A 21,102-nucleotide genomic window follows, 5' to 3' on the forward strand; every position below is an offset into this window, starting at 1 on the left:
GACTGAACTGATTAATTAAGTTTGGGAGAAAAAGATATAAGCCCACCTACACTGAAAACTGATTAGTTGATTTAGCAAAACAGACCAGGATTCTCTTTGTCTTGGATGCGCTTCAGGCGCACACGCACCACTCCTCTCTCTCTCCCTCTCCGTTGTGTGCGTGTTAAACTCAGATGCACACGCGATTTGAAGACCGGTCTGGCTTGCGTGCTCTTGTTCGCTCTAGGTTCCGGAAGATTTTATGTAATTTGCGGGCGTCAGGAAGCCGCTATCAATATGTGGGAGACTCCCAAAACTTCGGAAGACTTGGGATGTCTAGCTAGACAGCACTTTGTCGCCAGCACAGAATGTACAATGTACCTTAATGTTGTCATGTTTAGCTGACACAAACTCAAAATAATGACTGTATACAGTAGATAAAATGCGCATCTCTCCCCTCCCTCCATTGTTGTTTATGTTTGTGACGCTGCGTGGTTTTAAACGTGAGTTGTCCTCATGCTGAAAACGTGAGCATAGCCTACATGACGTTAATCCCCGAGACAAGAAGAAAGCAAAGAATATATCTTTTTACTAAGGAAAATGACAAAAATAGTAACGCACATTGACTTAGATAAGCAACTTTAATCTGACTACTGGTTTGTAAATAGTAGCGCGTTAGATTACTCGTTACTGAAAAAAGTGGTCAAAATAGACTAACTACTAAGTAACACGTTACAGGCATTACTGCATACTACAATACTACAAGTACAACCGAAGCTACCATACTGCCATACTACAAGTACAACCGATGCTACCATACTGCCATACTACAAGTACAATCGATGGCATGGGGGGGAACTGCACTCAGTGTAGATGCTGTATGAAATAGGGAACATGTTGTAGGAAATGGGGTGCCATATTCCAATGACATCTTACATGAAGTGGGATTGACATATCAGGAAGTACAACAATATTTTTTTCCAAGGAAATATAACATCATATGTCACGTATCAAAAAGATAAAAGGTATCAAGGTATTGAAAAGGTTTTCCAAATTGACTTACATATACTTTTAGCTCTCTGGAATCTTACCCACTTCCATGGCCACAGAAACACTTCCTGTCCCTGGGTAGCCCCAATATAATAGGAGTGTGTTTGTCGATAGCTGCTGAGAGTGAGCCACATCAGGGCCAGATCTGAGCCATTCCCCCTAAAGACTTGCGGAGCCCTGCAGACGGCCATCTGGCTCTGACTGGAGGCCAGCACTTGAGTGCAGCAGTGACTGCAGGTCTGCCTGCTTGGCAATTCATTCCCCAAACTTTAAATTAATAATTTTGAATTCGATATTTATCGATATGGATAGCTCATGACTTACATAGCTGGGGGGAGAAGGGACTGGAATGGGTTATTTGCAAAGAGGCACATTTCCCCTTCTGCCCTGGACTTCCATCAGTCTTCTTCATGAAAATAACACCAAACACCAAATCCCAGATGGGCAAAAGTTCATCTTAATGCACACACTGCTGCCAGTAACCCCTGCATAACAGTGCCAAGATCGTCAACATGAGAAGGATTCGATAAACAACAGATTTTATTGAGCGGCACAACAGCCGAAATAGAACTGAATCACAAGCAACACAGGGGCAGCAAAAGTGTGTTTGGCGCTCTCTGAGATATTTACCATAGAATTCTGGAATGACCCCACTCAACAGTGTTAGCCATTAAAAGAGCACAAAGGTCGCAACAGATCAGCCCAACAATGCCCCAGAGATGGCTGTTGTATCAGATGTTTCACAGTTTGAAATGGGGGAGTTTATTCAGACAGGCAGTTGAGCTCAATGCCTCGCCAATGTCAAGACGTGAATGGTGGTTTTCGACAATATTCTTGTTTCCAATGGAAATGCAAGCTAGTACACAGAGTTTGATAGTGGCACACATGAATGCTGCAGATATGAGTTCAGAGGTCATTGTAAGAGCCAAACTGTTTTTCTTTTAGGAGCACGTTGGTGTCCTCTGTAATGAAACACCTCCCATGTAGGCTACTGAACTGCCGTTCAGAATAAAGTGCCCTTTGCCTTCCTATGGAGTCCGTTTTAGCGAAGCAAGCCCGTTGGCATCTCCTGCTCTCGAACAGCGCGACAGGACGCCGAGCGACTGCTTGCTCTGCTGCGTCTCCTGGCCGAGCACGGAGGCGCACGAAGTGGAGAAAAAGCATTAGCGTGTTCACATCCAGCCCGCGGGCATTTCCCATTCCAAGCGGCTCCGCATCGTAGCGGCGCGGTGGCGGGAGAGCTACTTGGTATGCATGACGCCGGACCTCATCTCATCTCGGCTCTCTGTGCCATAAAGGACAGAGAGAAAAAGGGACCCGGGGCGGCGCGGGGCGGAGAGAGGAAACGCAGAAGGTGTCTCTCTGGTGCTGACCCTCGTCCAATCATGACGAGGCGCCGCAGCCTGAACGCTGCCCTTAATCAGCTGTTTAGATGCTGGACAGCCGAGGTGTTGGGGGGTTTTGATGCTGGGGGGGTTTAGATGCTGGACAGCCGAGGTGTTGGGGGGGGTTTAGATGCTGGGGTGGGGGTTTAGATGCTGGACAGCTGAGGTGTTGGGGGGGGTTTAGATGCTGGGGTGTTGGGGGGGTTTAGATGCTGGACAGCTGAGGTGTTGGGGGGTCCCCGGGGAGCTGTTAGCTGCAGCTGACTCTTTGGTCTGAAGAGCCCAGAGATTGTGAAGTGAGCACTCTCTCCACATGCCGCCCGCCTCGTACTCGTATTCCAGCATACCAGCACCCTGCGGCCTCCGTCCGGCATTGAGACGAGCTGATAAGTCTGAGGGGCAGCAGCAGCAGCAGCAGCAGCAGCAGCAGCAGCGTTGGTGAGGTAGTGAGTGAGCGAGCGAGTGGGCGACTTAGAGTCGGTGCGCTGATACAGTTTTGGCAGGAGACGGGCGGCGAGCCAGCCCTGGACTGGTCTGCTCCGCGGGTCCGCGGGTCCGTGGGTCCGGTGAGAGAGAGAGAGAGAGAGAGAGAGTGTGTAATTACGCCTCTGCCCGCATGCGATAATGAGCCTGGCCAGTGCTCGGGCTCGTGCTTACGGGCATTTAAACACAATTAGCAGACCACCGCGAGGCTGCAGCCCGACCGGGGAGCAGGGTCCTTGGCCTCGCACCAGGAGTGGGCTTACCACGCGCTCGACATGGAAGGCGCGAGATAACACAGACACACACACACACACAAACACACGCACACACACTCGCTCTTCGCCTGGCAAAGAGATCAGCCTCCTGTGACTTGTGTGTTTGCCCCCGGAGGTGGCAGTTATTTCAGAGGCTGAGGCAGATGGAGCTCTGTAATCTGAAACACTCCAGCACACACAAACACACACACACACACACCCTCACACACACTCTCTCTTTCTTTCTCTCTCTCACACACACACCATCACACACATGCACACTCACACACTCTTTCTTTCTCTATCTCTCTCTCTCTCACACACACACACACTCTCACACACACACACACACACACATGCCATGTTCTTCTGCAGCCTTTTTACCTGCTTTCATTATCTCAAAAGAAAAGAGGAGAATGAAAGAATGAAAGAAAGAAGCAGCTTGTGATTCTTGCCCCATCCTTTAGTCCGAGTTGCTGTGTTCTCTTTTCCTTGGCTCAGTAACTATGGCTGGTCTGTTGTTTGAAGTGTCCGCCATGTCTCTGCCGTGCCCAGCCCTTGGCTGCACAGACACTCTCCTTTTGAAAGTTTAATGCTGCTAAAATCACTTGGAGTCACTTGAGCGTGTCTGCACACTAAATGCTCTGTAGACCACAGACCTTGAGTTTCATTCTTATGCCTGTGTGTGTGTGTGTGTGTGTGTGTGTGTGTGTGTGTGTATACGCACTTAAACAACTGAGGATTAGTTAAATCTGTCAAAACAAGGCTGTGTGTGTGTGTGTGTGTGTGTGTGTGTGTATGTGTGCGCGCACGCATACGGTATGTGTGTGTGTGTGATACTGTGATCTCCCACAGTCCTTTTTAATGTCACTGCTGCATCACTGGGCATCTCCACTGACAGCAGAGAAAAATGGGACAGGTCTCATCTATGATGCAGAAGTAAACTTGCAAAAACACTCCGAACACTCTCAAGCATACACATAATCTTTACATGAATATTATAGCCAACACTGTCATCATAATATACTGTGTGTGTGTGTGTGTGTGTGTGTGTGTGTGTGTGTGTGTGTGTGTGTGTGGGTGCGTGCATGTGTGTGTGTATGCCTGTGCGTACAGTATGTGTGTGTGGATCAGGAGTATGGTCAGACAGTTTCATTTCAAATAGTTTTGATCAAGTATCAAGTGTTGATGGAGTGGCTCCAGTTGGATCCAGAGGAACGCATGCAGAGAGAGTACTGATCTGACACTAAGTTCATCAGACCGAAGGAGAAACGGAGAAATAAGGAAAAATGTGCTCTTGCTCGTCTGATGCCGGCAGAGTATTCGACTGCTTTGATAAATAAGATGAAACTTGCCTGTAGACATGGGCGAAGGTAAATAGACGTGGGGGAAGGTAAATGTGATTAGTTCTGAGTCGCCTTGCAGCTGAAAAAATGGAGGATGTTTAAAAATCGATTTGGAGGAGTTGGGTCCTGTGCATTTTTCAATGCAGAGAAAATCGGGTGTTTTATAAGGTTTGAGTGGCGAGATGCAAAAAGCAATTTATGGGCCTGCCAAAAGTAATTTTAATGGAAATCAATTTTACTGGGAGGCATCAACAAAAGTGGCCAAGATGAGATGGGTTTCCCCTGATGCTTGGAATTTTTTTTCTGATGGACAACACAGATGACAAGATTTCAAGATTAATAAGCTCAAGAGTACTGTGTTTTCTATCTCTCTGGTATGCACACACACACACACACAAATGCATTATTGGACTTGTACAGAGACGTACATAATCACAGTGCAGACATAAATACACACACACTCAATGGAAAATTTCAATATGAGTAAATGCTCTCTCTCAGTGGCGGTTTGTCTCTATGTCTGATTGCCACTCAGCCTCTCTCTAACACACACACACACACACCCACACGCACATTCATACACTCAAACTCACATAAATGCATACAAGTCGTTCAGCAACCTACAGTACACCTGTTGTCTGGCTCTATCACCTGTGGTGTGTGTGTGTGTGCATGTGTGTGCGTGTGTGTGTGTGCATGTGTGTGTGTGTGCATGTGTGTGTGTGTGTGCATGTGGGTGTGTGTGCGTGTGCATGTGTGCCTGTGTGTGTGCATGTGTGTGTGTGTGTGCATGTGTGTGTGTGTGCATGTGGGTGTGTGTGCGCGCGCGTGTGTGTGTGCATGTGTGTGTGCATGTGTGTGCGTGTGTGTGCATGTGGGTGTGTGTGTGTATGTGTGCATGTGTGTGTGTGTGTGTGCATGTGGGTGTGGGTGTGTGTGTGTGTGTGTGTGTGTGTGTGTATGTTTGTGTGTGGTGTGTGCATGTGTGTATGAGATATAGGGAGAGATGGGTAATGCCTGAGGCAGGAACAGCCTTTTGCGAAGTGGAGTCTGTGAGAGTTATTGAGTAAGGAGTGTGTGTGTGTGAGTAGGCTACATCTCAGTGTATGTAGAGTGTATGTTTGTCCACTAGATGGCGCATCGTTGCAGTGAGACGTTTTGTTGGAAGTTAAAAGTGGGTTGGAAAAACAATGGACGCTTCCTACAGGACTGTAGTTTACCGCAGAGAACGTCTATTAAGGATAGGACGATGCTCACATGAAATGTAATTCCCATTTCTTCTTGAAGCCGAAATAAATCTGAGGATGTTTATCGGACATGCTTGGTTTTTACTGCAGGTACGCCAATCTTATAATATCAATAAGGACCTAGGTAATGTTACCATTAGCGTTGGTTGAGTGTAGCCTGGCTAGCGCCACCACTTCTCAATGAGATGTGGTCTGGGAACCAAACGTTCATTTTCTCGTATTTGAAAAAAATGCCCAGATCCGTTTATTGGGTGCCACGGATGTCTATCAAATGCGTCTGTGCATAGCTCATCATCGTCTTGCTTTCCCACCTATTCTGTGATTGGTTCCCTATCTCAGGCGAAAATTTGCTCCATGGTCTCCAGGCTGCCTTAGCAGCGTGAATCAAATCGCGCGCAAGGCAGCATGGGAACACCCAGTCTAGGTTGAGTGATGGAGGCTAATTTGATTGATTGCATTTGTAGAAAACTATAAATGCGGTTATACCAAGCAAATTGATAGCAGCACTGTAATTGTATCTTTTGACTGTCATTTTTGTTGCGTGCTACAAAAATCATTCAGTGCAATGGAAGATTTACCAGCGTTACACCGGTCTGATACAGTTTTGCCTATACATGCGTGAGACTGAGACGCCTGTTTTTTGTTTTAAGTGCGTGCAGGGTGTGAGGGGAATCGATGTGCTTTGATTCCAGCTTGGTAGTTGTAGTCTGTGAAATTAAAAAAAAGCACGTGTGTGTGAAGTATCCAAACAATGACACCTTCATTTCATAATGGCTGCTTTAGCAACACACCTTAAGCTACTGTGTAGTGGGTCCCATTTAGAAGTGGCTACTTCATTCGGCTTTCCTTGACTCTTGGAGCTGCGTGAATTTTATTACAACTTTTCGCCCGCGATATGGCAGTTTAAGTCCGCTTGGTACTGGGGTAAGCCATTGGTTTCAAAGGAAATTTTATTTGTAATCGCCAGCATAGCCTATTGACAATTTATGTTTAAATAGGCCTACCTTATAAGCCTACCTGTAGCTTAGGGAAGCTAACAGCTTTCTATTAGGATCTAGTTTGTTAGTTACAGTTTTGTCATAACTCCCTGATGCATTTTTGCATTTAGAATAGCCAGAGCGTGGATATCTCAATCGGAAAATTAAAAAATATCGGGTGCCTATGGACTAGGCTGCTCTGATCTGCCCGCTATTTATTTTTTGATTTCTTAAAAGATTGAGCTTGGTGAAAGCCAGACTAGCCATGGACCTCAGTTACACAATCTTGAGGGAACACGAATCAGCCTATATTTACCCACGAACAATAACGGACAACAGCTCTTCAACTTTGGCCCGTTAAAATGTGTATGAACAGTCTAGCAACGCATTTCATCAAGGCCCATTTGGACATGTCAGTTATTTGCACCACTGGTTAGATGTAAAACAGCATTTCGTTTCAGACTACTGTTACTTAATTTGTGCATTAACAATAACGTTTCAGACTACTGTTGCTTAATTTGTGCATTGACAATAAAGTATCACATGAAATTACCTTTGTTTTTGCTAGCTGTTGAAAACGGCATGGAACTGACAGAGATGTTTTTGTTTATAAATAAATAAATAAATAAATAACATTATGCTGATACCTTTTGCTTTTCCTAAATACAATGTAGCCTACAGGTGTAAGTGACCTTTCATCAATCCAGTTGCAATGGATGAACTGCCCTACTTGTGATTGTTTAGAGATTTTAAAGGTTTCATAACAATGCTACATCTTCTTTGGCTATTCTACAATCTATTCACCTTTTCAGCACCAGTAGGCTACTTTCTGTGCAGCCGCACACACACACTCAGGCATGCCAAACAAGCATACACAAAAGTTTCAAGAGTGGGGGATGGAGTAAAAGATGGAGACAAATTGAAGTGTGATTTATTTTCGCGAAAAGGATGTACAGGACTGAGTGGCGGTCATATTTTGTACCGCTATGCGGTATATCTAGTTGAGTTAGGAGTGTGTGTGTGTGTGTGAGTACATCTCAGTGTATATAGAGGGTTGTAAGAGTTATTGAGTAAGGAGTGTGTGTGTGTTAGAGAAAGTACATCTTGGTGTATGTAGAGGGATTGTGAGTGTTATGGAGTAAGTAGCAGTGTTTCCTATACATTGACTTATTTTTGGCGGCACACCACAATATCAACATTGACCACCACACAATGATTTTCCTGGTTGTACTAAATTGTGCTTAAATCTAGTTAGAATCATAACCGCGCTGCACTAATTTGTTAAAAACTGTTGCATTCAAATTAATTCTGCAAACCTACCACCACAAATAGAATTCAATTCTGTGGGAAACACTGAAGTAGTGTGTGTGTGAGTACATCTCAGTGTATGTAGAGGGTTGGCAAGCTTATGGCAAAAGGAAACTTAATTTGGCACACAACCCCTCATAACACACATTTGTACTTTGCAAATACACACACGCACACACACACACACACACACACACACACACACACACACACACACACACACACACACACACACACACACACACACACACACATTCCCTGCACACTTGGTAACTATGACAACCTGTTCTCTTGCACATTTTGAGAAGGCAGGCAGAGCGTTTCAAGTATGAGCTGTAAACATTCTGCGGTTTACCATAGTGTAGCCTAAACATGCACCTTTCTCTCTCTCTCTCGCTCTCTCTCTCTCTCTCTGTGTGTGTGTGTGTGTGTGTGTGTGTGTGTGTGTGTGTGTGTGTGAGAGAGAGAGAGAGAGAGAGAGAGAGAGATGTGGCCTGAGATGCAGTTGTGTGTGTGTGTGTGTGTGTGTGAGTAATGGTGAGCTGTGGCCTGAGATGTAGTTGTGTGTGTGTGTGTGTGTGTTTGTGTGTGTGTGTAAGAGAGAGAGAGAGAGAGAGAAAGCTGTGGCCTGAGATATAGTTGTGTGTGGTGTGTGTGAGTAATGGTGAGTTGTGTGTGGTGTGTGTGAGATCACAGGTGAGATCACAGGTTCTCATTCTCATTGTCTTGGCTTTGGATCATCCCACCCGGAAAATTATTTTCTATTTTGCTGCGGGGTTGCCATTGGTAACATTGCCATCCATTCTAGGGAGAGTTATAGTCCGGATATTACAAATGAACTAATAAAACCACTCATTATCTATTCCATCTTGGTTGCACTTTCATATAGTGTGTATTTATCTGTCAATTAAATTTGATTCAATATTTATTACTCTAAATGGAGGACGCAGGAAATCAGCAGGTGCAGCGGATGGTGATGCTCATTTTCAGCCTCAGATGTGAGTGAGTGCATGAAGGGGAATAAGATCCATTCTCTCGCCCCCCCCCCAGCTCTTTTGTTTTCATTGGCGTGCTATCTAAGATTATATCCTAATGAGTTCACCGTTTCCCTTTAGGCGCAGATGAAAGAGCAGTAGCTTGTTTGCTCTAGCACACACACACACACACTCACTGTTCTCATTAGGATGCTTTGTCGTGTCGATGGCACTGTTTTATTTCTATTCACACACACACACAGCCGGTGGAGAAACTCTAAGGAGGTGTGTAATCCATGTGGACTAACAACTTACTGTCTCTCTGTGTGTGTGTGTGTGTGTGTGTGTGTGTGTGTGTGTGCTTTTCTCTTAGGATGTTGCCACCATGCAGTTCTGTGCCAATAAGCTGGACAAAAAGGACTTCTTTGGGAAGTCGGACCCCTTCATGGTGTTTTACAGAAGTAACGAGGATGGCACGTAAGTGTACAGTATATGTGTGTGTGTGTGTGTGTGTGTGTGTGTGTGTGTGTGTGTGTGTGTGTGTGTGTGTGTCTGCTGCAGTTTTTTTTTAATGCCCCCTGCAGGAGATTCTATTTGCTGAGGATGCTCTTCCTGAGCTATAAAACACAGTTTTATATGTTTATACAGAAAGCTCGTGAAGTGAAAGCTTAGAGGATTAGCATCTGTCTGTAACAGCTTTCCCACCACCACACCACTGCAGTTGCACAATCACAATACACAGAGACAATGTAGTATCAGAGATCCGAATCAGCAAATGGTGTTTTTGCCAAGTAGCAAATACAAGGCAGAGCTATTAGCTATTAGCAATTAGCTATGCATCCTTTGTGAAAGAGGAAGAAATTGCTTGTTGTTCTAACAACAGTATTTATAGATAGGGAGGAATGCAAATAATGAATGTTGAATGATGAGCATCTATACTTGCCTTGGCTAGGAGCTGGCATGAGATCGATAACTACAAGATCAAGCAAAGGCTCAAATGTGCTGAGCAGAGGTGCATGTTGGTGAATGTTGGATGTTTTCATGGCGTTTCCTTTCTTTCTTTCTTTCTTTTCTTTCTTTCTTTTCTTTCTTTTCTTCTTTTCTTTTCTTTCTTTCTTTTCTTTCTTTTCTTTCTTTCCTTTCTTTCTTTCTTTCTTTTCTTTCTTTTCTTTCTTTCTTTTCTTTCTTTCTTTTCTTTCTTTCTTTCTTTCTTTTCTTTCTTTTCTATTCTTTTCTTTCTTTCTTTTCTCTTTCTTTTCTTTCTTTTCTTTCTTTCTTTTCTTTCTTTTCTTCTTTTCTTTCTTTTCTTTCTTTCTTTTCTTTCTTTTCTTCTTTTCTTTCTTTCCTTTCTTTTCTCTCTGCTCAAATGCATTTCAAATGTAAGGGGTCATTCAAGGCGTCATTCACACTGACACACGTTTTTCTCCTCCAGGTGCTCAAATTCACTTGTTCAGTCTAATGCCCATGTTTTGTGCACTCAGAAGATAGATAGATAGATAGATAGATAGATAGATAGATAGATAGATAGATAGATACTTTATTGATCCCCAGGGGAAATTCAAGGTCTCAGTAGCATACAGAAAACACACACACATTCACTAACAGCAGAAAAAAGTAATTAAAAGTATGTAATATAAAAAACACAACTAAGCAATAAGGACAGTAGAAGATAAAGAATATACTAAATATACTAAAATACAAATTATACTAAATAACACTTAATCTAAATCAATTCTAAAAACAGTATCCACATAGTGGGTGATTAATCAATCAAGAGGCGCTTGCAATGACTGAGGCCGGGACTGAGCCTGTGATTCTCTGTGCATAGTAGGGTAAGGTAAGGTGCTCTGTGTGAGTGAGTGTCATGGTGATGGTGCAAATGAGTAAGTCCAACAGTGCAACAGTGCAAGAATAAAGTCTATATATATCTAAATATCTATATATATAACTATATTAAGAAAAGGTGTTGATTTTTAAATATTATTATGTTGTTTTGTATTTATGTGTCGCTTTGGACAAAGGCGTCTGCTAAATCCATAACCATAACCATAACCATATTAATGTGTTATTATTACTAATTTGCTTATTACAGACAGGTCCAATACTCTTCCTTGTGACATAGAGTCATGAAGTCTTAAATGTATTTTCTCTTATTTTTCTCTTATCCGCCATATTGACTACCACTAATATGTAGTTTTTTTGTCTTTATTATTGCCTGGATTTGGCAAGCAGCACCTACAGTAGAGCTGCAGAAGCAAATCAGAAAGTAACTACCCCTGAGTTCAGTTCTATTTTATGCTTTCATAGACACACACACACACACATGCACACACACTTGAAGTTTAATCTGTATGTAAATGTATTTATTTGATGTAGAATCTTAATGAGATATCAGTGTAATACATCGTAACGGTGTTAATGATAATCATGTAGTAAGTATGTAATATAATGTAAATGTAGTTGAAAGGCATCTGAACAGTTGAAGGACCATAGTTGTTGCTTGGCAGTAGATGTTTCTTGGCTGTCCACAATGATGTAAGGCCTGTCCTGCTCCCCATGCTCTACTCACCTGTCCACGTTCACAAAGTCCAGTCATCCTGGAGCATTAACGAGATATTGATAAAGATATGAGTCAGACATGCAGCAACATTCAACATATTTTCTCAATATCAGCATCAATTTACGCAATTTAAGGACGTTTACTGTAATAACAATGGCGGATGACCAAAGTGCTCGTTTCCTGTACATGGGTTAAGCCTAGTTCTACACTACAAGATAACTTCAATGAAGATCTCCATTGAAAATATAGTTGTACTTGGTATAACGTTTTACTTTAGTTCTACACTACAAGATAACTTCAATGAAGATCTCCATTGAAAATATAGTTGTACTTGGTATAACGTTTTACTTACAGTATATGATGGGCATGTTGCTGCAAAGCACAGGACCATCCTGCTCGGTTATTTCCTGCCACATCTGGCCATAGGCCACAACCCAGCCTGTTAGAAAAAAAATGGAAAAAGGTTGACTGTGGACATGAATAAACAGTTTATGGCCTGTCTATGCTATTCCCATAAAAGTTCAACTCTGGGCATAAGTAAGCAGTGTGAGGTCTGTGCTATTTGCATTCTTACTTGCTGGTTCACCAGGCTGCACATCCTCTCCGGCCTCAGTCTCCTCCATGTTTGCCCTCTCACTGACTGGTCCATCCTTGTTCTCTGATGACCTCTGCTCCTCAGGGGAGGTCAGATGGTCAAGGGCCCATTCAGCCGGGAAATGGCAGCTGGAGCCAGAGCCGGCTGTGACAACAACAACAACAACGACAACAGCAACATTTGAGTCAGACAGGCAGCGACATTCAACATTGACTCATTGTCTCAATATCAACATCAGTATCAATTTAAGGACATTTATTAACAGTGGCAGATGACCAAAGTGCCAGTTTCCTGCATATGGATTGAATGTAGTCCTACACTACAAGACAACTTCAATGAATATCTCCATTGAAAATACAGTATAACCAATAACGGAATAACTAAAAACATTTACTTACAGTATATGATGGGCATGTTGCTGCAAAGCACAGGACCATCCTGCTCGGTTATTTCCTGCCACATCTGACCATAGGCCACAACCCAGCCTGTTATAAAAAATGGAAAAAGGTTAACTGTGGGCATGAAGAAGCAGTTTATGATCAATAATACTATGCCCATGAAAGCTAAACTGTGGGCATATATGTTTGTAGTTTCAGGTCTGCTATTTGCTTTCTTACTTGCTGGTTCAGCAGGCTGAAGATCCTTCATTTTTGCCTTCTCACTGACTGGTTCAGCAGGCTGAAGATTTTCCTCAAGCAGAGTATCCTCCATATTGGCCTTTTCACTGGCTGGTTGAGTAGGCTGAAGTTCCTCTCCGGCCTGAGTGTCCTCCATCTTGTTTTGTCCCCAGCCTCTCTGGAGCACCCAGTGTGGCTTGCGCCTCACTTGAACAGCCCGCAGAGAAGACTTCAGTCTTTCCTTAAGTTCTCCAGGAGCTCCATCTTCCTGCATCCTTCTTTCAGCAGTGTCCACGTTAGCGGTTTCAGCTGAGTGGTTTCTCTTGGTCAACCTGGTGTTCAGCCCAGATGACAGATGTTTCTTCGGGTCAATCTTTTTCTCTGACTTGGTCATGGCCATGGCAGAGTTGCGACAGATTCTATAATTCTTTGTCCTCTGTCGTGCCCTCCTTGGTCTGAGCCGGTCTCGGATGGTATTGAAGATGGCTCTCATGGCTTCCATGAAGCAGCCACGCTCTCCTCTCACCTCCATCTTCAAATAGGCCTCTATTTGGTCTAAAGATGTTTAAAATGGTCTGCTTTTCAATCCTTTTGTAGTGAGGAAATACTGGATTAACAATATCAAACAATTATGAAAACAGATGATTGATGAATAAGTGCAGAATCGCCAGCAGAAAGCTCTCTCTCAATGTTATCTCTGGTGCAGCCAGGTCAAACTGATGCAGTGTTCTACCTCAGTATTCTACTTTGCGCTACTTAGAATCAATGATTGTTGAAGCTCTGTTCTAGAATCTTTGCTTAGAATGTTCAGAACATTCCAAATAATGATGTCGGCAGAGTTCCAGAACACTTGTTTTAATGATTTAAGACCATTTGTGCCTTTGAAATTGTGTGCAGTGAGTTCAAAGCAAAGCCAAAACTGTATGTGAACATTTTCTTTTGTTTGGTCTTTTGAATGCACCTCTGCCTGGCTAATATCTTTTCACATCTGGCTTAGACGTGGCGCAGTTACGGGGCCAATCCTGCTCGCCTCCACAAAGACTTCCTCTCTCCCACACTTCCTGCGCTCTCAATTCAATCCAATTCAATTCAAAGTTGCTTTATTGGCATGACAAATAGTAAGACATTTGTATTGCCAGACCAAAGATTACATAAAGTAACATAAGAACATAAATACTGAAGATAATCATCAGATGAAGGAATGTCAACATACTGTATCAACAAACATATCATCAGATGAAGGATTGCCAACATATCAACAAACATATCATCAGATGAAGGAATGTCAACAAATAACAGCAACAAATCAACAGATCAAGCTGTCTCAGTCCTGCCCTCTGATTCCTTGTCCTCCTCGAGCTCTTTTCGGGAGAAAGTTCCTGAAGTGCTCTGAACACTGGGAAAAAAACGTTCCTGATGCATTCTGAAGTGTTTTTTAGGAGAACATTCCCAACGAGTTCTGAAGTCTTTTTGTTCACGGTGAGCAGTTCTTGATTAGCCTTTCCCCTCATTTCGGATCATTTGTCTGACTGGAGGAAGTTCTGCTTTTTTCCCCAACAGCCACAAATTAGCAAAGTTCAGGCCTTTGTGTTCCAGGAACTGCTGGACCATGAACCAATTAGAGACGCATGAATAAAAGATGTATTTTCTCCACTCTCCTGCTTCTCATCGCCACGGCTTCACTTTACCTTCCCCTAAGTCTGCGATGGCAAAAACAGATCATGGTGTAGAATATTAAGTGCAGGGCAGCGCAGCGTCCGCCTGCCTCCCGCCGTACTTCCGCGGCGTCCCTCGGTGTTGTCCCTCCTCTCCGCTCCTCATCTCATTGTTCTGGGATAACATCCAAAATGCTCGTCTGCCTTTATTGCAGACTGACTCGCCGTCAAAGGTCATCTTTTGTTGGAAATGACAATTGCATGAAATATTGCGGAGATGGGCTCCATTAGGGGGCATTATGGGAAATGTGTCCTGCCTGAATGGCCGCTGATGGGAATAAAGCATCTTGGATCCGCTGCCCTTTGTCAGAAATCACGCAGGCCACTTTTCATCTCTCTGCACCGATGACCGCTCCTTGTGTGTTTTCCTCTTAAATATCTCTCTTTCTTTTGTCCTCTCTCTGTTTCTCCTTCTCTTCCTCCATCTCTCTCCTGATCTCCTCTTTTTCCTTTCTCCATTTCTCATTCTCTTTCTCTCTTGCTCTTTTGTTGTCTCTGCCTTTCCTCTCTCTGTCTCTCTTCTCTTCTCTACCTTCCTCTCTTCCCTTCTTCTCTTCTCTTCTCTTCTCTTCTCTTCTCTTCTCTTCAGGTTTACTATCTGCCATAAGACAGAGGTGGTGAAGAACACTCTGAATCCTGTATGGCAGTCCTTCAACATCCCCGTTCGAGCGCTCTGTAACGGAGACTATGACAGGTACAGCCACCGCTAACTCACACTTCTTTACCTCCGCTGTTTCTCATTGGCTCCCCTCTTCCCCTCTCTACTTCTATTGTCTCTCTTAGGATCTTCCTTAATTTCTTCTATACCTCCTGTCTCTCTCTCACGGTCTCCCCTCGTTTCTCCTCCACCTCCTCTGTCTCACATCATCTCCCCTGGGGTTGGTCAACGTAGAGCCAGATCAGCGTAAACGATCACATGACCTATTTCACCTGATAATGGTATTGACAATAATGCCACGACTTGGCCAAGCACATTTCCGTTTCCATGGTGCTAAGTGCCAAAGGCAATATAATGTTTTATCCCTATATGAGAGCCATAATCATTCAGCAGTCATTATGGAGGCTTATGGCATATATTGTACTTGATGACATATAAATAGTTTATAATGCATTGTGGATATGCATTACTAAAAACATTATTTGTGTGTGTGTGTGTGTGTGTGTGGCTGTGATGACTCACTCCAGGAAAGATCAGAGAAAGGTTTGTGTGTGTGGCTCAGTCCTGCAGCCCATTCCTGGTGAGGGCCATTCTGTCACATCTGCATGGAGCCCACACAGGCAGGCTGCACCACACATGCAACTGAAGCGTTGTGTTCGTGGAGCCGCAACAATTAGTGTCACAAGGTCGGTTCGTTCACGGCTCACGGGCCTCGAACCCACCACTTTGGCACACACACCGGCATGGGAGACGAACACTCTAACCACTGAGCTAAAAGCCCAGACTTCCAACTCAGCGGTTAGAAGCGTTCTTAAGGTTAGGGCTGTGAGGATTTACACGGGCAACTAGCTCGCTAGCTCAGTCTGCCTCCTTTACATTAGCTTCCTCTATAATCAGTGGAGCTGGCTAAACCAGACATGATAGTGGCGCATACATTTGAAAAACTAAAATTATTTTTACTTTCTGCAAATGGAGCCTTTCAAATGTCAAAGTGTCAGCATGTTGCTGTTTTACCTGTGGAGATACTGACTTGGGAACAGCATAGGACATGCAGGACACCCTATGAGCAAACCGCAGGTCAAACACAGCACTGAACTGGAAAACTATGCTATCTCCGAGTGTCTCCTCACACACACACACACACTCACACACACACTCAAACACACACACACACACACACACACACCCTCTCTGAGGGCCAGATGTACTAACGCTTTTGCGCCCACTTCAGGCGTATTTGTTTCGCAATGTGCGTGTAAAATCATTGCGAGGTATGTACAAACAGGCCGCAATGATGTAAAAGCGCAAACTGCCTGTCGCGGGAGCTGAAAGTGGCAGATTGCGTTTGTCATGTCATGCATATGCATTCATGGGAGGATCCAGGGGAAAGTGGAAGTTTAGCATAAAAAGATGGGAGGGGAAGAGTAAAGAGTGCCTAGTTATTTATTCCGCGGTATGTACAAAGACTGCTCCTGAAAGCGCACGTCTATACTGCGCCTAAATACTTCCGCCTTGTAAAAGCAGGTGTTAATCCAAATTGCAGTTCAATGCGTCAATAAGAGAACCTTTCAAAGACAACAGAATCACTATTTAAAGCACCAGTTTTTGTGGTGAAAGTATTTGTACTACCAAAAGCAACCATTGGCCTTTCGAATGTCTTACTTTCACTTTCACGTCATTATCTCCCTGCTCGTTCATTATCTCCCTGCTTGTCTACATCTTATCATGTATGGTATTATTTCATGATCGCTAAACGTTTGATTCTTTTTAATGTTGTCATCAGTTAACTTCATTCAACTGCGCTTGTATGCAGGCACTGCAATTTACGAACGTTGTGGACGTTCGTAAATTGCGTTTATGGGCGGAGAAAGGCAGAGAAAGGCGCAGTTTACACTAAGGATTGAACGATAATAAAATACGACGGAAACTTGGGTCTCACAGCGTTCGCAATCTGCGGTGTGTCCATGATGCTGATAACGCTACGTTCGCAAATCTACGTACATCTGGCCCTGAATGTCTCTCTCTTCTCTGCCCTGTCACTCACCACCACACAGTCTGATTGCCTCTCCGCACCAGTGGCAACAATATATTTTGGGCCTGTGTGTTTGTGTCTAATCATGAGTGCTGGTCTGGTCGCTATCTGGGCCAGGTATCACACACACACACACACACACACACACACACACACACACACACACATTATCAGGCAGATCAGCTGAAAAGTATGGGATGTGCTGGCCACGCAGATGCTTTGCCCGGTTGTGTGTGTGTGTGTGTGTGTTTGTATTTGTGTTGTGCTGTGATCGAGTGAGAGAGAGATACAAATTTGGGTAGAAAGTATTGCTGGAGACTTGGTAATATAGGTGGACATCCACAAGGTTTTGGATGTTTGTTGAGTGCATATGTGTGTGTGTGTGTGTGTGTGTGTGTGTGTGTGTGTGTGTGTGTGTGTGTGTGTGTGTTTGTAGGTATTGGTGAATTATGCCTCCATTTCACCTGTATACATGTTACATTGCAAGGACATGCGAATTATAAAGACATGAGCCCTGTCCTTGTAATTCAAACAGCATATATCAGCCTGAGGAGTAACCTCTCACTTTTTCCTGTGATGTCTTTATAAGTCACAAAACCTGTTTTCTGGTGTGTGTGTGTGTGTGTGTGTGTGTGTGTATGTGTGTGTGTATGTGTGTGTGTGTGTGTGTGTGTGTGTATGTGTGCGTGTGTGTGTGTTTGCATGTGTTCATGTACTGTGCTCCTATGATTGAATGCTGTGATTCAGTGTCCATATGTGTCTGTTCTGATAATTAAGTGTCCTTTGGATGTTGTTAGCTGTGTTGAGTGTCCCGTGTGTGTGTGTGTGTGTGTGTGTGTGTGTGTGTGTGTGTGTGTGTGTGTGTGTGTGTACGTCTGCCGTACTTCACACATGACAGATTTAGGGTCAGCGCCTTGTCACGGCCTCTCAGGTCTATTGGGGAGATGAGAGTTTCTTTGAAAGCTGCCTCCCAGGACATCTATAAAGGACACCCTCCAGGCAGTTTTCAGCTACACACACACACACACACATGCACGCACGCACACACACACACACACACACACACACACACACACACACACAGTAGAAGCTTGTGGGACATGCAGCCTGACAGGGCAGCAGATGGGCAACACACACACACACACACACACACACACACACACACACACACACACTCAGTAGTAGCTATTAGAGGAATCTGTCTGTCAGGTGTAGTGCAACACCAGGGCATGAAATGTTGATGTGAATTTGGCAGATAGCAGCTTCATCTCAGCTACCAGGGATGCCAAGTGGATTTGGTTTTGTGTGTGTGTGTGTGTGTGTGTTAGGGTTCGACCAATATGTTTTTTTTAGGGCCGATACCAATATCAATTATTACCAAAACAGGAGGCCGATAACCGATATGTAAAACCGATATGTCAGTTGTCAAAAAGGGGGGTAGATGGTAAAGGCGATATGCTGCAAAAATTTAATTCAAAAGCATTTAATTATGCAAACTTTTCTTTCTTCAGGGTTCCCACGGGTCCTTGAAATCCTTGAAAGTTTGTGAATCTGAAAAAAATAATTCAAGGCCCTTGAAAGTTTTTGAAAAGAGACATAAATAAATGGAGGTCCTTGAAAGTCCTTGAATTTCTTTTTTAGGCAAAAAAATCCATACAATTACGTACAATTCCACTTATTAACATGTACACAGCCAGCATGATTTCTGCGTGTTTCCCGCGTGTAATGTTTGTTGCCCAAATATTTAATTTAACATTCTGATGTATAAACCGACAGGTTCATGGTAACGAGTTTAACTTGTTTAGGACAAGTTTATTTCAGCTCAATTTTATGCAAAATACAAACATGAAAAATAGAATATGCCTACCATCTGTCATATGACCAAAAATAAAAGAAAACTGCGACAAGGTATCCTTGGTCTGTTGAGGTAACATGGTTTAACCATGCCCACGCTTGAAATTTATCGACACATTAGGTCCTTGAATTTAAGGATATTGGGCCTGGAAAGTCCTTGAAAGGTCCTTGAATTTGATCTTAACCAAGGTGTGGGAACCCTGTTTCTTCTTTTGATACACAATTGTCTATCAACTTGCATCACTTGCAAGTGTAAATCCTGTGTATCATGTTAATCCAAGAGCTGAGTAATAGCAATTATTTTTATAGAATAGGCCTACACAATGGGCTATGTGCTTGTTAAGGGACCTGTCACAAAGAGGATGCTTTGCCATCGTGTGTGTAAATGCACAAGAGAGGGAGAGGAAGAGGTGCATGCGTGATGGCAAGTGTTACGGTTGAATAGTTTAACAAAACAGTTTTAAAATAGTTCTTAGGGTATTTAAGCATGCAATTTGTGTCCATGTGTAGGCTACAAGCTACACTTTTGAGAGCCTAAAAGGCACGTTAATAGCCAGCTCAGGACGCGATTTAGTTCAGGTCGGATTAAATTACGGCTGGCCCTGGGTGCATGTAGTCTTTTCTGACAGTCCGTTTCAAAAAGGAGGACTTTTTGACGTTCGCTATCGCATAATTTAGGACTTGTCTGTAGGCTACTATGTCCGCCGAGGTGTCCCGTTATTCACAATTAACTAACGCAGGGCGGAGGCAGAGAACTCCACGCCGCGCAGCACCCGAGTTTGTAGGCTAACAAGTAAACAGCATCAGTAACGTGCATCAATCGGGATTTCGCTAAATGAAGGAAGTGGGTGCTTTACTTATTGATCCGGATCAAAGATACAATAGCTTACAAAGTGGTGTTTTTGTAACTTCAGTGTAGATGATTGTGATTCATTGCAACTTCAGCAATGTAGGCTACCTTCCTTACCTTCGGAAAATAGCTCCGTACAGTTGAAGCCCAGTCTACAGTCTGCCTCAGTGAGAATCCTAAACTTTGTGTTCAGCCTTCGATCCTGATTGGCTGCATTCGTGCTAACTAACAAATCAGACAGTGTAGTGGGCGGGACAATGCTCTTGACCACAGAGTAGCAAATGCAGGGAGTGAGAGATACTTTACAGACAAAGTAGCGCGTTTCATTCTTTATCCATTTCAATATCGGCTTATCGGTGGAAAAAATGATCGATACCGATTATTATAAAAATGCTAAATATCGGCCCTAATAATCGGCCAGGCCGATAATTGGTTGACCCCTAGTGTGTGTGTGTGTGTGTGTGTGTGTGTGTGTGTGTGTGTGTGTGTGTGCGTGTGTGCGTGCATGTGTGTGTGTGTGTGTGTGTGTGCGCACGTGCATGCATTTGTGCGTGTATGTATGCATGTCGGTGTGACTAGAGCAGAACTGATGAATTCTTTTGTTCTGCCTTGAATACGCACCATTTGGAAGACCATTAAAATAACCAAACTGAAACACCAGGTATTATTTCTCCAGCAGCTCAGAGACAAAGAGATGTGGCTGAATGAGCTGTGGAGGGGTCCAATAAACTCGCTGGTATTACTGCGCTTTGACAATATGAGGAATACATTTTATTATTCCAGAAAAGAAGTCCAATTTACTGTGACCACACGGTGGACAGGACATTTGATGTAGTGGTGTTTGTGTGTGTGTGCGTGTGCAAGTGTGTGAATATTTGTGTGTGTGTGTGTGTGTGTGTGTGTGTGTGTGAGTGAGATAGAGAGAGTGTGTGTGTGTTTGTGAATATGTATGTGTGTGTCACCACTGAGCTGTGCCAGAGGTACCCAAAGTGACAGGGAGCTGGCCAGATTCTATTTATGCTCTTTAATTCTATATTCCTCCTCCCATCCAAACCTGTCAGCTGACCAAGGGAACATACACACACACACACACACACAAAGCCACACAGGCCTGCTTACTCACACCACACACACACACAGCCCTGAGCGAAGGAGGCAGCAGCATTCTGCATCTGCTCAGAGTATAGATGTGTGTGTGTGTGTGTGTGTGTGTGTGTG

General features: G+C 43.7%; 2 protein-coding genes across 5 annotated transcripts in view; one reads left to right on the top strand and one right to left on the bottom strand.

Annotated features, from left to right (window-relative positions):
• Nucleotides 1–21,102, top strand: part of cpne5b (copine Vb) — a 183,542-nt gene that overhangs the window by 111,211 nt on the left and 51,229 nt on the right. For all 4 annotated transcript variants that reach the window (XM_048255696.1, XM_048255697.1, XM_048255698.1 and 1 more), the window contains 2 exons: nucleotides 9,377–9,480; nucleotides 15,080–15,184. In XM_048255696.1, coding sequence (XP_048111653.1) covers nucleotides 9,377–9,480; nucleotides 15,080–15,184 — 209 coding nt within the window. The remainder of the gene's footprint in view (nucleotides 1–9,376; nucleotides 9,481–15,079; nucleotides 15,185–21,102) is intronic.
• LOC125302490 lies at nucleotides 11,338–13,488 on the bottom strand. Its single transcript, XM_048255700.1, has 5 exons — nucleotides 12,776–13,488; nucleotides 12,557–12,643; nucleotides 12,138–12,302; nucleotides 11,916–12,002; nucleotides 11,338–11,600 (listed from the first exon to the last, which is right to left on the bottom strand). Coding segments are annotated over exons 1-5 (873 nt in total). The 5' UTR covers nucleotides 13,308–13,488; the 3' UTR covers nucleotides 11,338–11,598.

Source organism: Alosa alosa, chromosome 10, assembly GCF_017589495.1.
Source record: "Alosa alosa isolate M-15738 ecotype Scorff River chromosome 10, AALO_Geno_1.1, whole genome shotgun sequence".
In the NCBI taxonomy this organism is placed as follows: domain Eukaryota; kingdom Metazoa; phylum Chordata; class Actinopteri; order Clupeiformes; family Clupeidae; genus Alosa; species Alosa alosa.

What these genes read in the sequence shown, in the direction of transcription:
- LOC125302490 (XM_048255700.1), bottom strand. Translation starts at nt 13,307, where the DNA reads ATGGAGGTGAGAGGAGAGCGTGGCTGCTTCATGGAAGCCATGAGAGCC. An exon ending in TCAGCCTGCTGAACCAGCAA is followed by an intron (nt 12,644 to 12,775) that starts GTAAGAAAGCAA and finishes TTTTTATAACAG; the next exon opens with GCTGGGTTGTGGCCTATGGT. An exon ending in CAACATGCCCATCATATACT is followed by an intron (nt 12,303 to 12,556) that starts GTAAGTAAATGT and finishes TTGTTGTCACAG; the next exon opens with CCGGCTCTGGCTCCAGCTGC.